The sequence below is a fragment of the Onychostoma macrolepis genome, chromosome 22 (genome assembly GCF_012432095.1).
Source record: "Onychostoma macrolepis isolate SWU-2019 chromosome 22, ASM1243209v1, whole genome shotgun sequence".
Classification (NCBI taxonomy): Eukaryota; Metazoa; Chordata; class Actinopteri; order Cypriniformes; family Cyprinidae; genus Onychostoma; species Onychostoma macrolepis.
In genome coordinates, this window is record NC_081176.1 from 14671314 (window position 1) to 14692945 (window position 21632).

The 21632-nt window shown below is 39.3% G+C and overlaps 1 protein-coding gene across 5 annotated transcripts; it reads left to right on the forward strand.

Annotated features, from left to right (window-relative positions):
* Nucleotides 1–1425: 1425 nt before the first annotated feature.
* On the forward strand, nucleotides 1426–15678 carry LOC131529761 (uncharacterized). 5 transcript variants are annotated; one of them, XR_009268208.1, is made up of 8 exons: nucleotides 1428–1691; nucleotides 1791–2123; nucleotides 2275–2400; nucleotides 7989–8083; nucleotides 8170–8849; nucleotides 14905–14992; nucleotides 15110–15426; nucleotides 15616–15678. XR_009268208.1 is itself a non-coding variant. In XM_058759641.1 (5 exons), exons 1-5 carry the CDS (start codon nucleotides 1664–1666, stop codon nucleotides 8266–8268), a joined length of 681 nt encoding a protein of 226 aa, XP_058615624.1. In that variant the 5' UTR covers nucleotides 1428–1663; the 3' UTR covers nucleotides 8269–9122. The 5 variants fall into 5 exon arrangements, 1 of the variants encoding a protein (XP_058615624.1); XR_009268209.1 differs by having other exon boundaries at nucleotides 1426–1691; nucleotides 2275–2325; nucleotides 14905–15426; XR_009268206.1 differs by having other exon boundaries at nucleotides 14905–15426.
* The last annotated feature ends 5954 nt before the right edge of the window (nucleotides 15679–21632 follow it).

The following is a 21632-nucleotide window of genomic DNA, read 5'->3' on the forward strand; positions in this document are numbered from 1 at the left end:
AACAGAGCAATGTTTTATATCTGCATGTTCAGTGTCGAGAAAGCATTTTAGCATCGAAAATCGCCTTCAAATGGTGACAGCGCCCTCTACAAGCTGAGTTTAGTAGCACAGTTTGATGAGGTAAACTTTTACTCAGAGTGAGATACTCAATACAAAAGTTTAGACTACGTTATATTTTCAACAAACGTGTTAAAAATCATCTCATGTGTTTGAGATGTAACACACCAAGTTTCATATTGAACTACACAAGTTCGGTTCTGAAGATAGGCCTGTGATTCTGAGGCTAACCTTTATAGGCTATTGTTTTGTGTCCATTTTTGTCCCAATATATAAATTTGTATTATCTCTTTGGTCAAATCTGGTAAAGATATGGGTTTTAGAAATTAAATGTAGCCTAATTTGAGGTGATGTCAATCGATTACTACTTTAAATCTTTGATTATCCTGTGGGCTAAGTCCTGCTGTTACGGTTTGCTATACTAATGAGGCGCACGACGAGGAGTAAAGTCCAAACAGAGTCTTTTAATAAAAATCCAAACAAGAAACAGCGATAATCCAGGAGTGAGGGATAGTAAAACACATAGACCAAATAATAACAGACAAAGAAACAAGGATGAACACAGGCTTTAAATACAAAACGTAATCAAGGGGAAACAGAAACAGGTGTGGAGCTAATTAACTAATGAGGAGAACTAAGGAAACTAGGTCAACATGTGACACCTGCAAACTTCACACAAGAAATGTTCAGTAATTTATTTTTGTAATTACATACTTACCAACATTTTGTATGATTCGTACAGTCAAAAGATCACAGGTCCAAGAAGAATAGGATTCTGAGAAATCAGTCTTGAATCATCTGACAATGTTTTTCTAACGTTATGAAAACTTTATTTCTTAATTTTCTCAAAACATTCAAAATATCCAGTGTTTTAAAAATATTTTTTTCTTGGTCATACAAATGTTAAGGGATTAATTCATTTTATGATTTTGCAAACATTTTGGAAATGTTATTTTCTGAATGTTCCCTGAACTTCCTGAAACAAGTAAAGGCCTAATATTTAAAACAACGTTAGATGATCCTCCCACTAAGACAACTCTGAATGAACATCCTATTACTGAAAGAATGCTTGATCATAACTTTAACAGAACATTGCCAGAATGTTCTCTAATATAATGTTTTCAGTATCCATGTTCCAGAAGCCATGTGAAATAGCAACGGTGGATAAAAGATATATTTGTACAGAACATACATGTCTAACACTCACACTTGCTAACGTGAAACTAGGTCAGCAAAACCACATGCTGGTGCTGTCAGAAATCACCCAGTCTATCTTACAAGTTTGGTCAAAAGATTTGTTTAAAAAAAAAAAAAAAAAAAAATCAGCTTCAAATTTAAATTGAGTTTAGGTGCAAATATAGCAATTTAATTAATCGAAAATAAAATCTATTGGCAATTACTTAGCCAAAACAAACACTTTGTCCTTCTTAAATGCTTTAATAACAGTAAACAGTCCGGTCAGTTCAACAACTACATCCTCTTTTCAAGCGTGTCTGGTGGTTTCCTTCTAATTTTTTTCTAATTTTTACAATTCTGTGGTAGCACTTCCTCTCAGATTCGCAGTTAAGTTAACTATCTTACAGCATATGAGCAAAACAACCTCAGAATGAGGACGGCGCAACTTTTACTCTTCTGTAAGTTACTCAGAGTAATTTCTGTGTGATCTTAACATGACTGAATAGTTTTCAAGGTTGAAAGAGTTGTGTTTTACTATATGTGTTTTATCTTCACAGTTCTACTGGCGTGGTGTCAAACTACAGAGAGTTTAACTGATAAATGTGTGAATTTAGGAGAAAACGTGACTTTAGACTGTCAGATTGATGTAAAAGAGATTTACTGGGTTTTCCAGAAACTGACAGACTCTCCGGTGCTGATACTGCGAACTTTCACAGCAGAATATACATCATCTCATGTACAAGACCAAAGACTGAAGGACAAATATTCAGGATTAACTCGGAGCCGTTTATTTATTAGTAACATAACTGTTCATGAATTAGGAATATATTATTGTGCAAAACTAAACAAAACTCTACAGATCAGCAATGGCACCAGACTTCACACCAATGGTAAGTATTTCTTAATCACATTTACAATTGACACAAAAACGTATGAATATATTTATAACTATAAATTATCCAAAAATAATGTATTATATGTGTTACTGCAATAAATCATATTAAAAACATAAAACTGATAAGAGTTCTTCTACTTAAACAGAATCTGCCCAAGATCAAAAACAAACAGAAGGCAAACATCAGGAACAACCATGTGAGAAAACATTTCACGAGATTTTGACTGTTACATCCATCCTAATGAACATTGTGCTGATTATTGCAATAATAGGTGAGGTTTCTGAGATACAATTTTAGTTTAGTTTAGTGCATTCCTTTATGAAGAGTTTCTATGAAATGTACTCAACTATTGTTTCATTTACATTGCATTTAGTTATTCAGCAGACGCTTTTATCCCAAGCGACTTACAAATGAGGACAATAGAAGCAATCAAAACAACAAAAGAGCAACAATATGCAAGCGCTATGACACGTCTCGCTTAGCCTAACCCAGTAGACATAGCAAGTGTTTTCTTTTTGTTTTTTATAAAGAAAACAGTAGATAGATTGGTGATGGAGATGAGTTTTTAGCCGATTCTTGAAGATGGTTAAGGATGGTTAATGGGTTGAGTTGTGCAGGTCATTCCACCAGATGGGAACAGTTAATGAAAAAGTCTGTGAAAGTGATTTTGTGCCTCTTTGGGATGGTACAATAATGCGTAGTTCACTTGCAGAACGCAAGCTTCTGGGGCACATAGGTCTGATAGGTCTCTTTTTGGTAGCCAGTGCAAATTGATGAACAGAGGTATGACGTGCGTTCTTTTTGGCTAATTAAAGATTACTTTTATCTGCTGCACTTCCGCTCACATTCAAATCGACTCGATGAAAAAGAGGAAGCGGCCAGAATAAGCAGTAAAATGTAGCAACATCACTGACCTGTTCAGGGCTTCAAGTGCAGGTCAGTTTCTTCTGTAAATACGCTAGATAGTTCAGAATCAGAATCAGAAAGAGCTTCATTGCCAAGCTTGCACATACAGGGAATTTGTTTTAGTGTCACAAGCTTCCAGTACACAGAGACAACAACACACAGACAATAAAAATAGGATGAGAATAAAAATACACACATATGTAAATATAAATAGACAAAAATAGAAAAAATAAACTAAAAAAATTAAATAACTTGTCCTGGGGACCCCCAGCCACCACACATTTTGTATGTTTCTCTCATAGGCCACACCCATTTCATGTCTTGCAGACTCTACTAATGAGCTGGAATTAGGTGTTAAATGAGAGAGACATACAAAATATGCTGTGGTTGGGGGTCCCCAGGACAGGTTTGAGAACCACTGCAATAGATGATAGAATAGGAATAGAATAGAGTGAGATTCAGGGATGTATAAGATGTAGGTGGTCAAATAAATAAAAGGTTATCGCACATACAGTGCCCTCCACTAATATTGGCACCCTTGATGAATATGAGCAAAGGCAGCTGTGAAAATAAATCTGCATTGTTTATCCTTTTTATCTTTCATTTAAAAAATTCCAACCTATCATTGAAGCAAAACAATTGAAAGTGGGGGGAAAATCTCATAAAAGTCAAGCATAAATAAATGCTTTCTCTAGTTCATGTTGGCCACAATTATTGGCACCCAATTATTGCAACGTCCTTTTCCCAGAATAACAGCTCTGAGTTTCTCCTGTAATGCCTGAAGAGTTTGGAGAACACCTGACAAGAGATCAGAGACCAGTCAACAATTTGATCTCACAGTGATCTCACCATGAGTTCACAGGATACTCGTGATGAGGTCACAATGTGAGGTAACAGTGGAAGGAAGGAAGGAATGAAGCATTTATATAGCGCTTTAATTGTGTATTGCTATACACCCAAAGCGCTTTACAATCATGTGAGGGGTCTCTCCTCAACCACCACCAGTGTGCAGCATCCACTTGGATGATGCGACGGCAGCCACAGGACAACGGCGCCAGTGCGCTCACCACACACCAGCTACAGGTGGAGAGGAGAGAGAGAGAGAGCCAATCAAGTGGATGGGGATTATTAGAAGGCCATGATTGATAAGGGCCAGTGGCGGGAATTTGGCCAGGACACCGGGGTTACACCCCTACTCTTTACGATGAGTGTCATGGGATTTTTAATGACCACAGAGAGTCAGGACCTCGGTTTTAACGTCTCATCCGAAAGACGGTGCTCTTTTGACAGTATAGTGTCCCCATCACTATACTGGGGCGTTAGGACCCAAACAGACCACAGGGTGAGCACCCCCTGCTGGTCTCACTAACACCTCTTCCAACAGCTACCTAGTTTTCCCAGGAGGTCTCCCATCCAGGTACTGACCAGGCTCAGCCCTGATCTAATTGTTAGATTGTTAATCTAATTGTTGAGATTCATACACTGATTCTTGATGTCTCTCTTTGTGTTTAAATGACACAGTAGTTCAAAATGTTTGTGTCTTATCATGCTTTTAAAATCCTTCATAAACGATTATGACCCTGCTGGGTCCTATACTGTATGATCACAGAGCTACTATAAAAACTTCAGATTAATAACTCCTCACAAAGACTGCATACTGAATCTAGGTGATGGTTGCGCTGTTATCATCAGTAACAAACCAATATCACATGGTTGCAGTCTCTTTTTTGGTTTTCCTTGCCATAACAAATGTGCTTTTCAAACACAGTTACAGCAGTTGACTGGGAGACCATTTTCTTCATACACAATCTCTCCAGTTAGTAGTACTTCTCTTCAGTTCACCCACTCATTTTCTACAGGGTTCAGGTCAGAGGACTGGGACAGCATGGTAAAAGATTCATTTTGTGCTCAGTGACCCATTTTTGTGTTTATTTTGATGTTTGTTTTGGATTGTTGTCCTGATGGAAGATCCAACCAAAGCCCATTATAAGATTTCTAACAGAGGCAGTCAGGTTTTGATTTTTTATCTGTTGGTATTTTATAGAATCCATGATTCCATGCATCTGAACAAGATGTCCAGGACCTCCAGCAGAAATATAGGCCCACAACATTAGCAGTATATTTAACCGTGGACATGGGGTACTTTTTTTTAATCCCTGTTTGTACTAAACTCATCTGGTGGGTTTGCTGCCAAAAAGCTCATTTTTTAGTTTCATCTGATCATAGAAGCCAGTGCCATTTGAAGTTCAGTCGTGTCTGATAACTGAATATGCTGGAGTTTGTTTTTGGATGAGAGAGGAGAATTTTTCTTGAAGCCCTCCCAAACAACATGTGGTGATGTAGGTGCTGTTTGACCATTTTTTTTAAAGGTTTTCTGACCCGAGACTCAACTATTTACTGCAATTCTCCAGCTGTGGAGAGTCTTTACTGTAAAACCTGATAAGTTAATAATACTCAAAACATTTGAGGAAACGTATTGCCTCAAAACATTTGAGTAAATAAACTCAATTTTTTTAGCCACTCAAACTCTCCTCCTCACCGTGCATTAGGACGATATAGACACACGTCCTCTTCCAGGCAGATTTGTAACATCTTTAGTTGATTGGAGACTCTTAATTATTACCCTGATGGTGGAAATGGGGATTTTCAATGCTTTAACTCTTTTCTTACAGCCACTTTCTATTTTGTGAAGCTCAACAATCTTGTTCTGCACATCAGAAATATATTCTTAAGTTTTACTCCTTGTGATGGATGATTAAGGGAATTTGGCCTTTGTGTTCCTCATATTTATAATCCTGTGGAACAGAAGTCATGGCTGGACAATTTCATGCTCTTAGTCACCCTGGTGTGCTAAAAAACGTAAATATGAATGGGAATATACTTCAGAGATATTGTACTCATAAGAATTTCTAGGGGTGCCAATAATTGTGGCCAACATGAACTAGAGAAAGCATTTATTTCACAATGAGATTTTCTCCCCACTTTCAATTGTTTTACTACAATGAGGTTGGAATTTTGTGAATTTTTTGAGTGAAAGATCAAAAGGATAAACAATGCAGATTTATTTTCACAGCCGCCTTTGATCATATTTATCAAGGGTGCCAATATTAGTGGAGGGCATCTTTATTGAACAATGGGGGGAACATTTAACTGTTCATAAGGTAGATTGCCTGCGGGAAGAAACTGTTCTTGTGCCTGGCTGTCCTGGTATTTGCGGCTCTGAAGCGCCGGCCAGATGGCAAAAGTTCAAAAAGGGGATGAATTGGATGTGAGGGATCCAGAGTGATTTTCTGAGCCCTTTTCCTCACTCTGGATGTACACAGTTCTTGAAGGGTGGGCAGGGGGGCACCGATAATCCCTTCAGCAGTCCGAACCGTTCTCTGTAGTCTTCTGATGTCTGAGGACTACAGAGAACAGTTTTGTCTTTATTAACGTTGAGTATTAAACTGCTAGTATCTGTTAGGCTATCAACAGTATCATTCAGAATACTGTGCTAAAGGACATCAATATCGATTATAAAGTTACATTAAAAAAATTAGCAGAGACAAATATTCATATGGAGTTATTGTAGCCTACGGAGGGAGGGAGCTAGAGCAGACGGCAAAACAAGAATAAAATTAGTCAAAGCCTAATAATTCAAAAGTGTATTCGATTTTTTCAACAAATATATTGTACTAATTTTGACATTAGGCACTTTAGAAAACGTGTTTTAATACACTACCAGTCAAACTACCAGTACACTTCTGTTCACCAAACCTGCATTTGTTTAATCCAAAATACAGCAAAAAAATATTATTTAAAAATTATTTAAAAGATTTCTATTTGAATACATTTTAAAATATAATTTGTTGATTCTTGTGATCAAAGCAGAATTTTCAGCATCATTACTCCAGTCTTCAGAGTCACTTGATCCTTCAGAAATCATTCTAATATGCTAATTTTCTGCTCAAAAAACATATTATTATTATTATGATGTTGAAAAAAGAATAGATTTTAGGTTTCTTTGATGAATAGAGAGTTCAGAAGAACTGCATTTATTATTATAAATGTCTTTATCATCACTTTTGATCAATTTAAAGCATCCTTGCTAAATAAAAATTATACTGACTCCAAGATTAAAGCGTCTGCTAAATGTAACGTAATGTAATGTAATAGTGTATAATGTTACAAAAGCTTTTTTATTTCAGATAAATGCTGATCTTTGTATCTTTCTATTCATCAAAGAATCCTGATGTACTCAACTCTTTTAAATAATAACAATAATAATGTTTCTTGAACAGCAAATCAGCATATTAGAATGATTTCTGAAGGATCATGTGACACTGAAGACTGAAGTAATCATGCTGAAAATCCAGCTTTGATCACAGAAATAAATTACATTTTAAAATATATATGTGACCCTGGACCACAAAACCAGTCTTAAGTCGCTGGGGTATATTTGTAGCAATAGCCAAAAATACACTGTATGGGTCAAAATTATCGATTTTTCTTTTAAGCCAAAAATCATTAGGATATTAAGTAAAGATCATGTTCCATGAAGATATTTTGTAAATTTCTTACTGTAAATGTATCAAAACTTAATTTTTGATTAGTAATATGCATTGCTAAGAATTCATTTGGATAACTTTAAAAGAGATTTTCTCAATATTTAGATTTTTTTGCACCCTCAGATTCCAGATTTTCAAATAGTTGTGTCTCGGCCAAATATTGTCCGATCCTAACAAACCATACATCAATGGACAGCTTATTTATTCAGCTTTCAGATGTAGAAATCTCAATTTCGAAAAATTGACACTTAAGACTGGTTTTGTTGTCCAGGATCACATATGTTGACAATAATAATAATAATAATATAAAAGACGTCCTTTAAATGTTTGTGTATTACTTGATACTTTTTGCTACTTTAGTGATTAATTTTATAGTATTTAATCATAAATGCTGGTGCTGTTTAAGGCCTACTCCAGATCAAACTCCAAGCGTGTAAAAAAAGACACCAACAATGTCAAGATGAGAAACTGGAGCATCTTTACAGCACAAATGCTGAAGAGGTACGACACTCTTATTCAGCATTCAGTGTGTTTAGTGAATAATCTTTCTACATGGACATTAAGCTAATTTGTGTTTTGTTTTGTAGTTTTCTGAAGTGGAGTTTCGTCTGTTTCACCCGACCAACAACACTTTTGTTCCTTTTCAAAGCCAAAGACAAGATTTAGACAAATATAATCAAGAGTAAATCATCTCATACAGTCTAACAGAAGTATATTTTGATAAATAATCATGGGGAAAAAATTTGTTAGCTTGATTGTTGTTTAAGATTGACTGACGTGTATTACCTGAACATGTAATGAAATATCAATATTGTTCTCAGCATTACTTCTTTTTACTTTTTTAGTAGCAATATATTCAAGTAATGTGACGTGCCATATAATGTTTCCTGTGTTCTGATTGGCTGGACTGGTTGTGGGCAGGCCTGGACTGGTAATCTGGCATACCGGGCATTTTCCCGGTGGGCCGACGCACTGAAGGGGCAGACAGAATTTTTTTTTTTTTTTTTGCCAAGGACCATCACTAGCAGCCAGTGGCCCATTGGTTTGTTTCCTGAATTGACAGCGTAAACCACCCAATCACAATGCGCTATAGACGGCGCTATGAAGTGTTTTGCTCCGCCTATATAAAGAACGCTTCACCCCAACTTCTTCGTCGTCGGCTTTTCCCACGTTTTCACAGCAGCTTTATCAAGAACAGGCTTGCTCTGCGATGAGTGATGCGGCGTAAAGAGCCAGGCAGGAGGAGGAGAGGAGAGCAGTTGAATCGGTAAAGTGCTTGATAGGGACTCGCGGTGGAGGCAGGCATCTATATCCTGTGTGCGCGCGCCATTAGTGCAGAATACGCAAACACTTCTTAATTAAACGTAAATTCGTCCACCGCGATTTTTTTGGCCAAGTCATGTCAAGTGTGTTCATATAGAGGTTTCCATGGGCTAATGCGAATAAATCTAGATTTACATTCGAAAAGACAAGATATTGTCAGACCTGAAGTTTTTTTATTATCCAAAACATCTAGATGCAATGATACATATCTACACTAGCAGTCAAAGTTATTGAACAGTAAGATTTTGAATGTTTTTAAAGAATTATCTTCTGCTCACCAAGCCTGCATTTATTTTATCCAAAATACAACAAAAGCAGTAATATTGTGAAATATTTTACTATTTAAAATAACTGCTTTCTATTTGAATATATTTTAAAACGTAATTTATTGCTGTGATCAAAGATAAATTTTCAGCATCATTACTCCAGTCTTCAGTGTCACATGATCCTTCAGAAATCATTCTAATATGCTGAATTGCTGCTCAAGAAATATTTATTATTAATAATGGATTCTTTGATGAATAGAAAGATCCAAAGATCAGCATTTATCTGAAATAAAAAAGCTTTTGTAACATTATACAAAGAAATTATGGAAATTAATACTTTTATTTAGCAAGGATGCTTTAAATTGATCAAAAATGAGGATAAAGACAAAAGATTTCTATTTCAGATCAATGCTGTTCTTCTGAACTTTCTATTCATCAAAGAAACCTGAAAAAACATTATACTCAGCTGTTTTCAACATAATAATAAATGTATTTTGAGCAGTAAATCAGAATATTAGAATGATTTCTGAAGAATCATGTGACACTGATGACTGTAGTAATGATGCTGAAAATACCGCTTTGATCACAGGAATAAATTACATTTTAAAATGTATTAAAATAGAAAACAGTTATTTTAAATAGTAAAAATATTTCACAATATTACTGTATTCAGACTTGGTTAGCAGAAGAGACTTCTTTAAAAAAAATAATGAAAAATCTTACTGTTCAAAAACTTTTGAATGGTAGTGTATATCACATTATATATATATATATATATAGTGGTGGGCCACCAGGACCAAAAAATGCCAGGGCCGATTTTTTGTCCCAGTCCAGCCCTGGTTACATTTACATTTACATTTAGTCATTTAGCAGACGCTTTTATCCAAAGCGACTTACAATTGGGGAATACATCGAGCGATTAATCTTGAAGAGGCAATCAGACATACGAAGTGCTTGCAACACCAAGTCTCAGACATTGTTCAAATAAATACAAACTACCAAGGAAGGAATAAGTAAAGATTTTTTTTTTTTTTTTTTTTTTTTTTTTTTAAGTTTAGGATGAAGTCAAGTGCTGTCGAAAGAGATGAGTTTTCAGTTGTTGCTTGAAGATTGACAGGGATCCAGCATTCCGGATAGAGGTGGGAAGATCGTTCCACCAGCCAGGAATGGTGAATGAGAATGATCTAGAGAGTGATTTTGCGCCTCTGTGATGGTATCACGAGGCGTCGCTCACTAGCAGATCTCAGATTTCTGGAGGGATGTAGTTTGTTAATAGAGAGTGCAAGTAAACGGGTGCTGAGCCAGTGGTTGTTCTATATGCAAGCATCAGTGTCTTGAACTTGATGCGAGCCGTGATTGGTAGCCAGTGCAGGGAGATAAAGAGAGGTGTAACATGGGCTCTTTTGGGCTCGTTGAAGACCAGTCGTGCCGCTGCATTCTGAATCATTTGTAGAGGTTTGACTGTATTAGACGGAAGTCCAGCCAGAAGAGCATTGCAATAGTCCAGCCTAGAAATGACAAGGGCCTGGACAAGAAGTTGTGCAGCATGCTCTGTCAGAAAGGGCCTGATCTTTCTGATGTTAAATAGTGCAAACCTGCAAGATCGAGCAGTTTTGTAATGTGGTCTTTGAAGGTCAGCTGATCATCAAAGATTACACCAAGATTTCTGACCGAAGTTGATGGGGTTATTGTTGATGAACCTAACTGGATCGTGAAGTCATGCTGTAGAGTCGGAGTGGCAGGGAGGACAAGAAGCTCAGTCTTTGCCAGGTTGAGCTGCAGGTGATGTTCTTTCATCCATGCCGAGATGTCCGCCAGGCAACCTGAGATCCTTGCAGTTACCGTTGGATCATCTGGTTGAAAAGAGAGGTAGAGCTGTGTGTCATCAGCGTAGCAATGGTATGAGAATCCATGTGCCTGTATGATGGGACCCAGTGATGTAGTGTATGTGGAGAAGAGGAGGGTCCAAGAACTGATCCTGAGGAACCCCAGTGACCAGTGTATGTGCTTTGGATACCTCACCTCCCAGGCCACCCTGAAAGACCTACCAGTGAGATAGGATTCAAACCAGCGAAGTGGAATGCCAGAGATGCCCAGTGATGAGAGGGTGGACAGGAGTATCTGATGATTGACAGTGTCAAAAGCGGCAGATAGGTCCAGCAGAATGAGGACTGATGATTTGGAATGGGCTTTTGCAATTCGCAGGGCTTCAGTGACCGAGAAGCGCAGTCTCAGTTGAATGGCCCCTCCTGAAACCTGACTGTTTAGCATCCAGTTTGTCGTTCTGTGAAAGAAACAGTGAGACTTGGTTGAAGACAACTCGTTCAAGTGTTTTCGCTATGAACGGAAGGAGAGAGACAGGTCTGTAGTTTTCTATAAGAGAAGTGTTTAATGTAGGTTTTTTGAGCAGTGGGGTTACCCGAGCCTGCTTGAACGCAATGGGGAAGTTACCTGTGAGTAGGGATGTGTTGATGATGTGTGTGAGTGCAGGTAAGAGTGTGGGTGAGATTGCTTGGAGAAGGTGTGAGGGGATTGGGTCAAGAGGACATGTTGTAGGATGGTTGGAGAGGAGAAGCTTGGATACTTCAGCTTCAGTGAGTGGACAGAAAGAAAAGATGGGAGTTTTAGCAGTGGATGTGGTAGGGTGAGGGTCCTGTGTGCGTGGAGGTGAAAACTGACCACTGATTGATCTAGTTTTGTCTGTAAAGAAAGTGGCAAAGTCATCAGCTGTAATAGAGGTGGAGGGAGGAGGTGGAGGGGGACAGAGGAGGGAATTAAATGTTCTGAAGAGATTACGCATGTCTGGAGCGCTGTCGATCTTGTTATGGAAATGTGAGGATTTGGCAGTGTGGACTTTAGCAGAGAAGGATGTGAGCATAGACTGGTACCTACTGAGGTCCGACAGATCGTTTGATTTGCGCCATTTTCTCTCTGCCGCTCTGAGTGTAGTCCGATGTTCACGAAGAACCTCGGATAACCAGGGGTTGGAAGGAGCAGCCCGTGCGGGCCTAGAGGAGAGAGGACAAATGTCGTCTAGACAAGAGGTTAAGGTAGAGCATAAAGTCTCAGTAGCTGCGTTTACATCCAGAGATGAGAAATGGGTGGGTGAAGGAAGAGAGGAGGATACCACAGAGGAAAGATGGGAAGGAGAAAGGGAGCGAGGTTTCGTCTAAAAGTAACTGGTAGGGGTTGGTGGCACAGGAGAAGCAAAGTGTAATGTAAATGTAATGAAGAAATGGTCCAAGTATGTAGCGGTTGTACCAGAATGTTATCTGCAGTACAATTGCGTGTGTAAATTAAGTCAAGTTGGTTGCCTGATTTGTGCGTGCTAGTAGTGGTAAGGCGTTTGAGATCAAACGAAGCTAGGAGTGCATGGAAGTCTGTAGCATAAGGCTTGTCTAGGTGAATGTTGAAATCACCAAAGACTAGGAGTGGAGTGCCATCCTCCACGAAGAGGACAGCAGCCCGTCCAGCTCCTCTAGGAAGGTGGCTAGAATTTGGCTAGGGGACGGTAAATGACCACGATCTGGAGTTTTATCGAGCTGATACAGTAATGGCATGAGATTCAAATGAGTTGTAATTGCATAGGGAAGAGCGGGTTGAGTATTTCCAATTGTTAGAAATGAGCAGACCAGTGCCTCCACCCGGCCAACTTGCCGGGGGTGTGAGAGAAAGAGAGATTAGTAGAGAGAGCAGCTGGGGTTGCTGAGTCTTCTGGACGAATCCAGGTCTCAGTCAAGCCCAAGATGCTGAGCGTGATTTTAAAGAAAAAGCAGAAATGAAGTCAGCTTTGTTGACAGCTGACTGACAATTCCAGAGACCCACAGAGAAGGAAAGAGGTGTAGTGAAGGAGGTAGAGATAAGGCGCAGGTTAGCAGGATTACGTTGCCGTCTCGTGGGGCGTTAGGCGTGGTTGAGAGAGAACCGGAATAGTTTGGAAACACATGATAGAGGTGGCAGGAAAGAGGATGGAAACGGAGAGTGTGTAAGGAAGGGGAAAAAGAAAAGATACTTAAGTGTGTCGCCGGAGTCGTTGCTCGGTTAAAGTCGCGCAGGAAAAGTCGATGGTCTTTACCCTCGTCTGTCTTCACACGAGGAGGCTGAACGCTTCGCTGATGCTTCCGCGTCAGCGCTCGGACCTCTGATAAATACAGCCTAACACACTACCGTGAAAACAGCTGTGGCCGGCTTCTGATTGGCCCAGCCAATAGCCTTGTGCAAATAACTCAAGACGAAACTAACACTTCGCTAGCAAGGAGCACTGAAAATGATCCAGGTTCCTTCTTAGCCGAGGTGCAAATTATTATAATTAACAGAAAGTGCAATCAAACAACGAAACCTCAACGAAAATGCAGAATAGAAATAGAAGGAAACGAAAGTATTCCTTCCCAACAGCAGGTAAATAATTTAAACAACAGATCTATGACTAAGTATCGCAACACTTACGAGCTGCTGTCCGTCTCTTCTGGTGAATATTCGGCTTCTCCCGACTTGTAATAGCGAACAGGCAGTTTAAATACTTTTACAGTCGCTGTGGCGGCTTCTGATTGGCCCAGCCAATAGCCTTGTGCAAATAACTCAAGAAAACTAACACTTCGCTAGCAAGGAGCACTGAAAATGATCCAGGTTCCTTCTTAGCCGAGGTGCAAATTATTATAATTAACAGAAAGTGCAATCAAACAACGAAACCTCAACGAAAATGCAGAATAGAAATAGAAGGGAAACGAAAGTATTCCTTCCCAACAGCAGGTAAATAATTTAAACAACAGATCTATGACTAAGTATCGCAACACTTACGAGCTGCTGTCCGTCTCTTCTGGTGAATATTCGGCTTCTCCGGCTTCTTGTGGGAACCATCTTTGGGAAAAATTCAATTGAAGTGTAATTTTGATTTATTATTTTGGCTCACATGCCATTGGTTTAGAAGGCGGGGTTTATGATCTGTAATGCAGTCAGCCAGCAGATGGCAATGGAAATGTTCTGGCTTCACTTTTCAGGATGTGTGAGGCACACTTGTTTTGTACGGGTTAAATAACTGGAAGCCTGGCACAGTCAAGTCACAAACGGCCGTGCCCGCTCTTATGCTAAAAAAAAGGTGGATAAATGCTCATTTGTTTGCTCTAAATTGTGTGTGCGTGTACAACTATACCATATTCTGGGGACAATTTTGCACCTAAGTGAGTTAAATCTGATGAAACCTCCTTCAATCATAATTTGTAAAAATGGTTTAAAAACAAAGTAGGTTAAATTAAGTATTTTAACAATATTAATATCTGTTCTGTATATAAAACAATATGCAACTTCCCATTTGGATTGGTAAGAAAATGTTTGTGTCGGTGTGTGGTGTTAATATGCAGATTGTATGTTTATGAGCTGTGTAAATAATTTATTAATGTATTTCATTGTCAATCAATAATCTGTGTTGCATATTTGATGGATAAAACTTGACTTGGGTAATGCTGAGTGCTGCTGTCACTCTTCTGAAGTTCACACTTCTGGTTTTTATGTTTTTTAATGTATCTATATTTTCTTGCTGCAGTCGTCTGCTCCAAGTCTGTTTTTTTTTTTTCACATTTGTGGGTTAGTTGGCTTCAACTCTGGTCTGGTTGATATGTCAAGTTTGTGTACAAAGTCACACATTGTGGAAAGTTCCAGCGCATGGGCCTCTGGTATCTTCGTCTTCGATTTCATCACTATTAAGTGTGTTTGCTGGTTTCCTCTTTTATTCTGCAGAAGCAGTTTTGCTCAGATTGGTGTGAACTATTTACTGTATATCCTCTAAACAACCACAGAATGAGGACAGTGCAGCTTTTAGTCTTCGGTAAGTTACTCAGTTTTTATGATTTTATTGGTTTTGTAAGGATTGAATAGTTTAAAAAAGTGAATTTGTTCAGTGTTAAATTATACAGAATAATCTGATCTGTGTGTTTCTTCACAGGTCTGCTGGTGTGTCAAAATACAGAGCGTTTAACTGATAAATGGGTGAAAACGTGACTTTAGACTGTCAGATTGGTGTAAGAGACATTTACTGGGTTTTCCAGAAACTGACCGATTCTCCGGAGCTGATACTGCGAACTTTCTCATTAGATTCTACACGATCTCACGTAGACCAAAGACTAAAAGACAAATATTCATCACTAACTTTTAGCCATTTACTTATTAGGAATGTAACTATTAATGAATTAGGAATATATTATTGTGCAAAACTAAACAGAAGTCTACAGCTCTGAAATGGCATCAGACTTTACATCACTGGTAAGTGTGTATAAATTTATTTTGACAAATCAGTTTGATCTGTTGTTATATCTATGAATGATCTAAAAGCAGTTATCATGTACATATTACATTCAATTTGTATTTTAACCTTTATTTCTATCAGAGGTCTATGCAAAACTGATGCATGTTAGGATTTCCAAACACTAAACCCTTGTATTTTCTGTTCAGAAGAAGCTGCTCGAAATCACAATCAGACAGAACTGAAAAATAACTCATAATGTCCGAATACACAGCAATCTCTCATAATTGTGTACTTCATACCAAATATTGTGATGTTTTTGGCAACAATAGGTGAGATTTCAGGTTTCTACATGTGTAAATATAATATATCTTTCTTTTAAATGTTTAATACTACATTCCTTTAATGATCGACTGTACAATGTTTAATCAGTAATGATGGTGCTGTTTTAGGCCTATTTCAGTTCAAACTTCAAGAGTGTAAGAAAAGATGTCAACGATGTCGAGATGAGAAACTGGAGCATCTTTACAGCACAAATGATGACGAGGTACAACACTCGTTTAGTGAATGTGTTTAGTGAATACAATTATTTGACTTGTACATTAAAAGCTAATTTATCTTTTATTTTGTAGTTTTCTGACGTTTCGCCTGTTTCACCCGACTAACAACACTTTTGTTCCTTTTCAAAAGCCAAAGACAAGAACTAGACAAATATAATCAGGAGTAAATCACCTCATAGAGTCTAATAGTACGTATTGTATATTGTGCTAAATAATGAGTAAAATATTGTTAGCTTGACTGCTGTTAAAAATTGACTGATGTTTGTTACCTAAACATGCATGTAATACAAAATTTGCAATGTTTTCAGGATGACTTTGCTTTTGTTTTGATAATTAAGTCTTGTAAATAAAATCTTAAATCTTAATTCTATATGTTTATATCGAGTGGCTTCATTCTTTGACTCTGGGCTTTTATACACATAATGATGTAAAATCACGAAGGAATGAAGATTTTTAAATGTTTTCAAAGTCAAAAACAGGAAAAAGAAATATTATGAACTACTGTAATTTAAATGAATTGTTTTATGCGATTTTAAAAAAAATGTAATTAATATAACTTGAATTTATGCATTAGTTCAAATATTGTAAAGCTTGGTGTTATAATGTAATAACGTAAGGTGGCGTGAACAATCTTTATGTTTCCTGCGTCTTTATTGACTGGATGCTTGTTTACCTTAAGCGTGAAATATGTAAATGCTTATTTGTTTTTTTGTTTATGTGTGGTGTTAATAATCAAATTGTAAGTTTATGTTTTAAGGGTTTATTAACATATTTCAATGCCAATAAATAGGCCTTCTGTATTTGACATCAGGCCGTTTCTAGCCAATTTGACACCCTAGGCGAAATCCCTATTGGCACCCCAAATTATATATATATATATATATAGTGGTGGGCCACCAGGACCAAAAATGCCAGGGCCGATTTTTTGTCCCAGTCCAGCCCTGGTTACATTTACATTTACATTTAGTCATTTAGCAGACGCTTTTATCCAAAGCGACTTACAATTGGGGAATACATCGAGCGATTAATCTTGAAGAGGCAATCAGACATACGAAGTGCTTGCAACACCAAGTCTCAGACATTGTTCAAATAAATACAAACTACCAAAGGAAGGAATAAGTAAAGATAATTTTTTTTTTTTTTTTTTAAGTTTAGGATGAAGTCAAGTGCTGTCGAAAGAGATGAGTTTTCAGTTGTTGCTTGAAGATTGACAGGGATCCAGCATTCCGGATAGAGGTGGGAAGATCGTTCCACCAGCCAGGAATGGTGAATGAGAATGATCTAGAGAGTGATTTTGCGCCTCTGTGATGGTATCACGAGGCGCCGCTCACTAGCAGATCTCAGATTTCTGGAGGGATGTAGTTTGTTAATAGAGAGTGCAAGTAAACGGGTGCTGAGCCAGTGGTTGTTCTATATGCAAGCATCAGTGTCTTGAACTTGATGCGAGCCGTGATTGGTAGCCAGTGCAGGGAGATAAAGAGAGGTGTAACATGGGCTCTTTTGGGCTCGTTGAAGACCAGTCGTGCCGCTGCATTCTGAATCATTTGTAGAGGTTTGACTGTATTAGACGGAAGTCCAGCCAGAAGAGCATTGCAATAGTCCAGCCTAGAAATGACAAGGGCCTGGACAAGAAGTTGTGCAGCATGCTCTGTCAGAAAGGGCCTGATCTTTCTGATGTTATATAGTGCAAACCTGCAAGATCGAGCAGTTTTTGTAATGTGGTCTTTGAAGGTCAGCTGATCATCAAAGATTACACCAAGATTTCTGACCGAAGTTGATGGGGTTATTGTTGATGAACCTAACTGGATCGTGAAGTCATGCTGTAGAGTCGGAGTGGCAGGGAGGACAAGAAGCTCAGTCTTTGCCAGGTTGAGCTGCAGGTGATGTTCTTTCATCCATGCCGAGATGTCCGCCAGGCAACCTGAGATCCTTGCAGTTACCGTTGGATCATCTGGTTGAAAAGAGAGGTAGAGCTGTGTGTCATCAGCGTAGCAATGGTATGAGAATCCATGTGCCTGTATGATGGGACCCAGTGATGTAGTGTATGTGGAGAAGAGGAGGGTTCAAGAACTGATCCCTGAGGAACCCCAGTGACCAGTGTATGTGCTTTGGATACCTCACCTCCCAGGCCACCCTGAAAGACCTACCAGTGAGATAGGATTCAAACCAGCGAAGTGGAATGCCAGAGATGCCCAGTGATGAGAGGGTGGACAGGAGTATCTGATGATTGACAGTGTCAAAAGCGGCAGATAGGTCCAGCAGAATGAGGACTGATGATTTGGAATGGGCTTTTGCAATTCGCAGGGCTTCAGTGACCGAGAGAAGCGCAGTCTCAGTTGAATGGCCCCTCCTGAAACCTGACTGTTTAGCATCCAGTTTGTCGTTCTGTGAAAGAAACAGTGAGACTTGGTTGAAGACAACTCGTTCAAGTGTTTTCGCTATGAACGGAAGGAGAGAGACAGGTCTGTAGTTTTCTATAAGAGAAGTGTTTAATGTAGGTTTTTTGAGCAGTGGGGTTACCCGAGCCTGCTTGAACGCAATGGGGAAGTTACCTGTGAGTAGGGATGTGTTGATGATGTGTGTGAGTGCAGGTAAGAGTGTGGGTGAGATTGCTTGGAGAAGGTGTGAGGGGATTGGGTCAAGAGGACATGTTGTAGGATGGTTGGAGAGGAGAAGCTTGGATACTTCAGCTTCAGTGAGTGGACAGAAAGAAAAGATGGGAGTTTTAGCAGTGGATGTGGTAGGGTGAGGGTCCTGTGTGCGTGGAGGTGAAAACTGACCACTGATTGATCTAGTTTTGTCTGTAAAGAAAGTGGCAAAGTCATCAGCTGTAATAGAGGTGGAGGGAGGAGGTGGAGGGGGACAGAGGAGGGAATTAAATGTTCTGAAGAGATTACGCATGTCTGGAGCGCTGTCGATCTTGTTGCGGAAATGTGAGGATTTGGCAGTGTGGACTTTAGCAGAGAAGGATGTGAGCATAGACTGGTACCTACTGAGGTCCGACAGATCGTTTGATTTGCGCCATTTTCTCTCTGCCGCTCTGAGTGTAGTCCGATGTTCACGAAGAACCTCGGATAACCAGGGGTTGGAAGGAGCAGCCCGTGCGGGCCTAGAGGAGAGAGGACAAATGTCGTCTAGACAAGAGGTTAAGGTAGAGCATAAAGTCTCAGTAGCTGCGTTTACATCCAGAGATGAGAAATGGGTGGGTGAAGGAAGAGAGGAGGATACCACAGAGGAAAGATGGGAAGGAGAAAGGGAGCGAGGTTTCGTCTAAAAGTAACTGGTAGGGGGTTGGTGGCACAGGAGAAGCAAAGTGTAATGTAAATGTAATGAAGAAATGGTCCAAGTATGTAGCGGTTGTACCAGAATGTTATCTGCAGTACAATTGCGTGTGTAAATTAAGTCAAGTTGGTTGCCTGATTTGTGCGTGCTAGTAGTGGTAAGGCGTTTGAGATCAAACGAAGCTAGGAGTGCATGGAAGTCTGTAGCATAAGGCTTGTCTAGGTGAATGTTGAAATCACCAAAGACTAGGAGTGGAGTGCCATCCTCCACGAAGAGGACAGCAGCCCGTCCAGCTCCTCTAGGAAGGTGGCTAGAATTTGGCTAGGGGACGGTAAATGACCACGATCTGGAGTTTTATCGAGCTGATACAGTAATGGCATGAGATTCAAATGAGTTGTAATTGCATAGGGAAGAGCGGGTTGAGTATTTCCAATTGTTAGAAATGAGCAGACCAGTGCCTCCACCCGGCCAACTTGCCGGGGTGTGAGAGAAAGAGAGATTAGTAGAGAGAGCAGCTGGGGTTGCTGAGTCTTCTGGACGAATCCAGGTCTCAGTCAAGCCCAAGATGCTGAGCGTGATTTTAAAGAAAAAGCAGAAATGAAGTCAGCTTTGTTGACAGCTGACTGACAATTCCAGAGACCCACAGAGAAGGAAAGAGGTGTAGTGAAGGAGGTAGAGATAAGGCGCAGGTTAGCAGGATTACGTTGCCGTCTCGTGGGACGTTAGGCGTGGTTGAGAGAGAACCGGAATAGTTTGGAAACACATGATAGAGGTGGCAGGAAAGAGGATGGAAACGGAGAGTGTGTAAGGGAAGGGGAAAAAGAAAAGATACTTAAGTGTGTCGCCGGAGTCGTTGCTCGGTTAAAGTCGCGCAGGAAAAGTCGATGGTCTTTACCCTCGTCTGTCTTCACACGAGGAGGCTGAACGCTTCCGCTGATGCTTCCGCGTCAGCGCTCGGACCTCTGATAAATACAGCCTAACACACTACCGTGAAAACAGCTGTGGCCGGCTTCTGATTGGCCCAGCCAATAGCCTTGTGCAAATAACTCAAGACGAAACTAACACTTCGCTAGCAAGGAGCACTGAAAATGATCCAGGTTCCTTCTTAGCCGAGGTGCAAATTATTATAATTAACAGAAAGTGCAATCAAACAACGAAACCTCAACGAAAATGCAGAATAGAAATAGAAGGAAACGAAAGTATTCCTTCCCAACAGCAGGTAAATAATTTAAACAACAGATCTATGACTAAGTATCGCAACACTTACGAGCTGCTGTCCGTCTCTTCTGGTGAATATTCGGCTTCTCCCGACTTGTAATAGCGAACAGGCAGTTTAAATACTTTTACAGTCGCTGTGGCGGCTTCTGATTGGCCCAGCCAATAGCCTTGTGCAAATAACTCAAGACGAAACTAACACTTCGCTAGCAAGGAGCACTGAAAATGATCCAGGTTCCTTCTTAGCCGAGGTGCAAATTATTATAATTAACAGAAAGTGCAATCAAACAACGAAACCTCAACGAAAATGCAGAATAGAAATAGAAGGAAACGAAAGTATTCCTTCCCAACAGCAGGTAAATAATTTAAACAACAGATCTATGACTAAGTATCGCAACACTTACGAGCTGCTGTCCGTCTCTTCTGGTGAATATTCGGCTTCTCCGGCTTCTTGTGGGAACCATCTTTGGGAAAAATTCAATTGAAGTGTAATTTTGATTTATTATTTTGGCTCACATGCCATTGGTTTAGAAGGCGGGTTTATGATCTGTAATGCAGTCAGCCAGCAGATGGCAATGGAAATGTTCTGGCTTCACTTTTCAGGATGTGTGAGGCACACTTGTTTTGTACGGGTTAAATAACTGGAAGCCTGGCACAGTCAAGTCACAAACGGCCGTGCCGCTCTTATGCTAAAAAAGGTGGATAAATGCTCATTTGTTTGCTCTAAATTGTGTGTGCGTGTACAACTATACCATATTCTGGGGACAATTTTGCACCTAAGTGAGTTAAATCTGATGAAACCTCCTTCAATCATAATTTGTAAAATGGTTTAAAAACAAAGTAGGTTAAATTAAGTATTTTAACAATATTAATATCTGTTCTGTATATAAAACAATATGCAACTTCCCATTTGGATTGGTAAGAAAATGTTTGTGTCGGTGTGTGGTGTTAATATGCAGATTGTATGTTTATGAGCTGTGTAAATAATTTATTAATGTATTTCATTGTCAATCAATAATCTGTGTTGCATATTTGATGGATAAAACTTGACTTGGGTAATGCTGAGTGCTGCTGTCACTCTTCTGAAGTTCACACTTCTGGTTTTTATGTTTTTTAATGTATCTATATTTTCTTGCTGCAGTCGTCTGCTCCAAGTCTGTTTTTTTTTT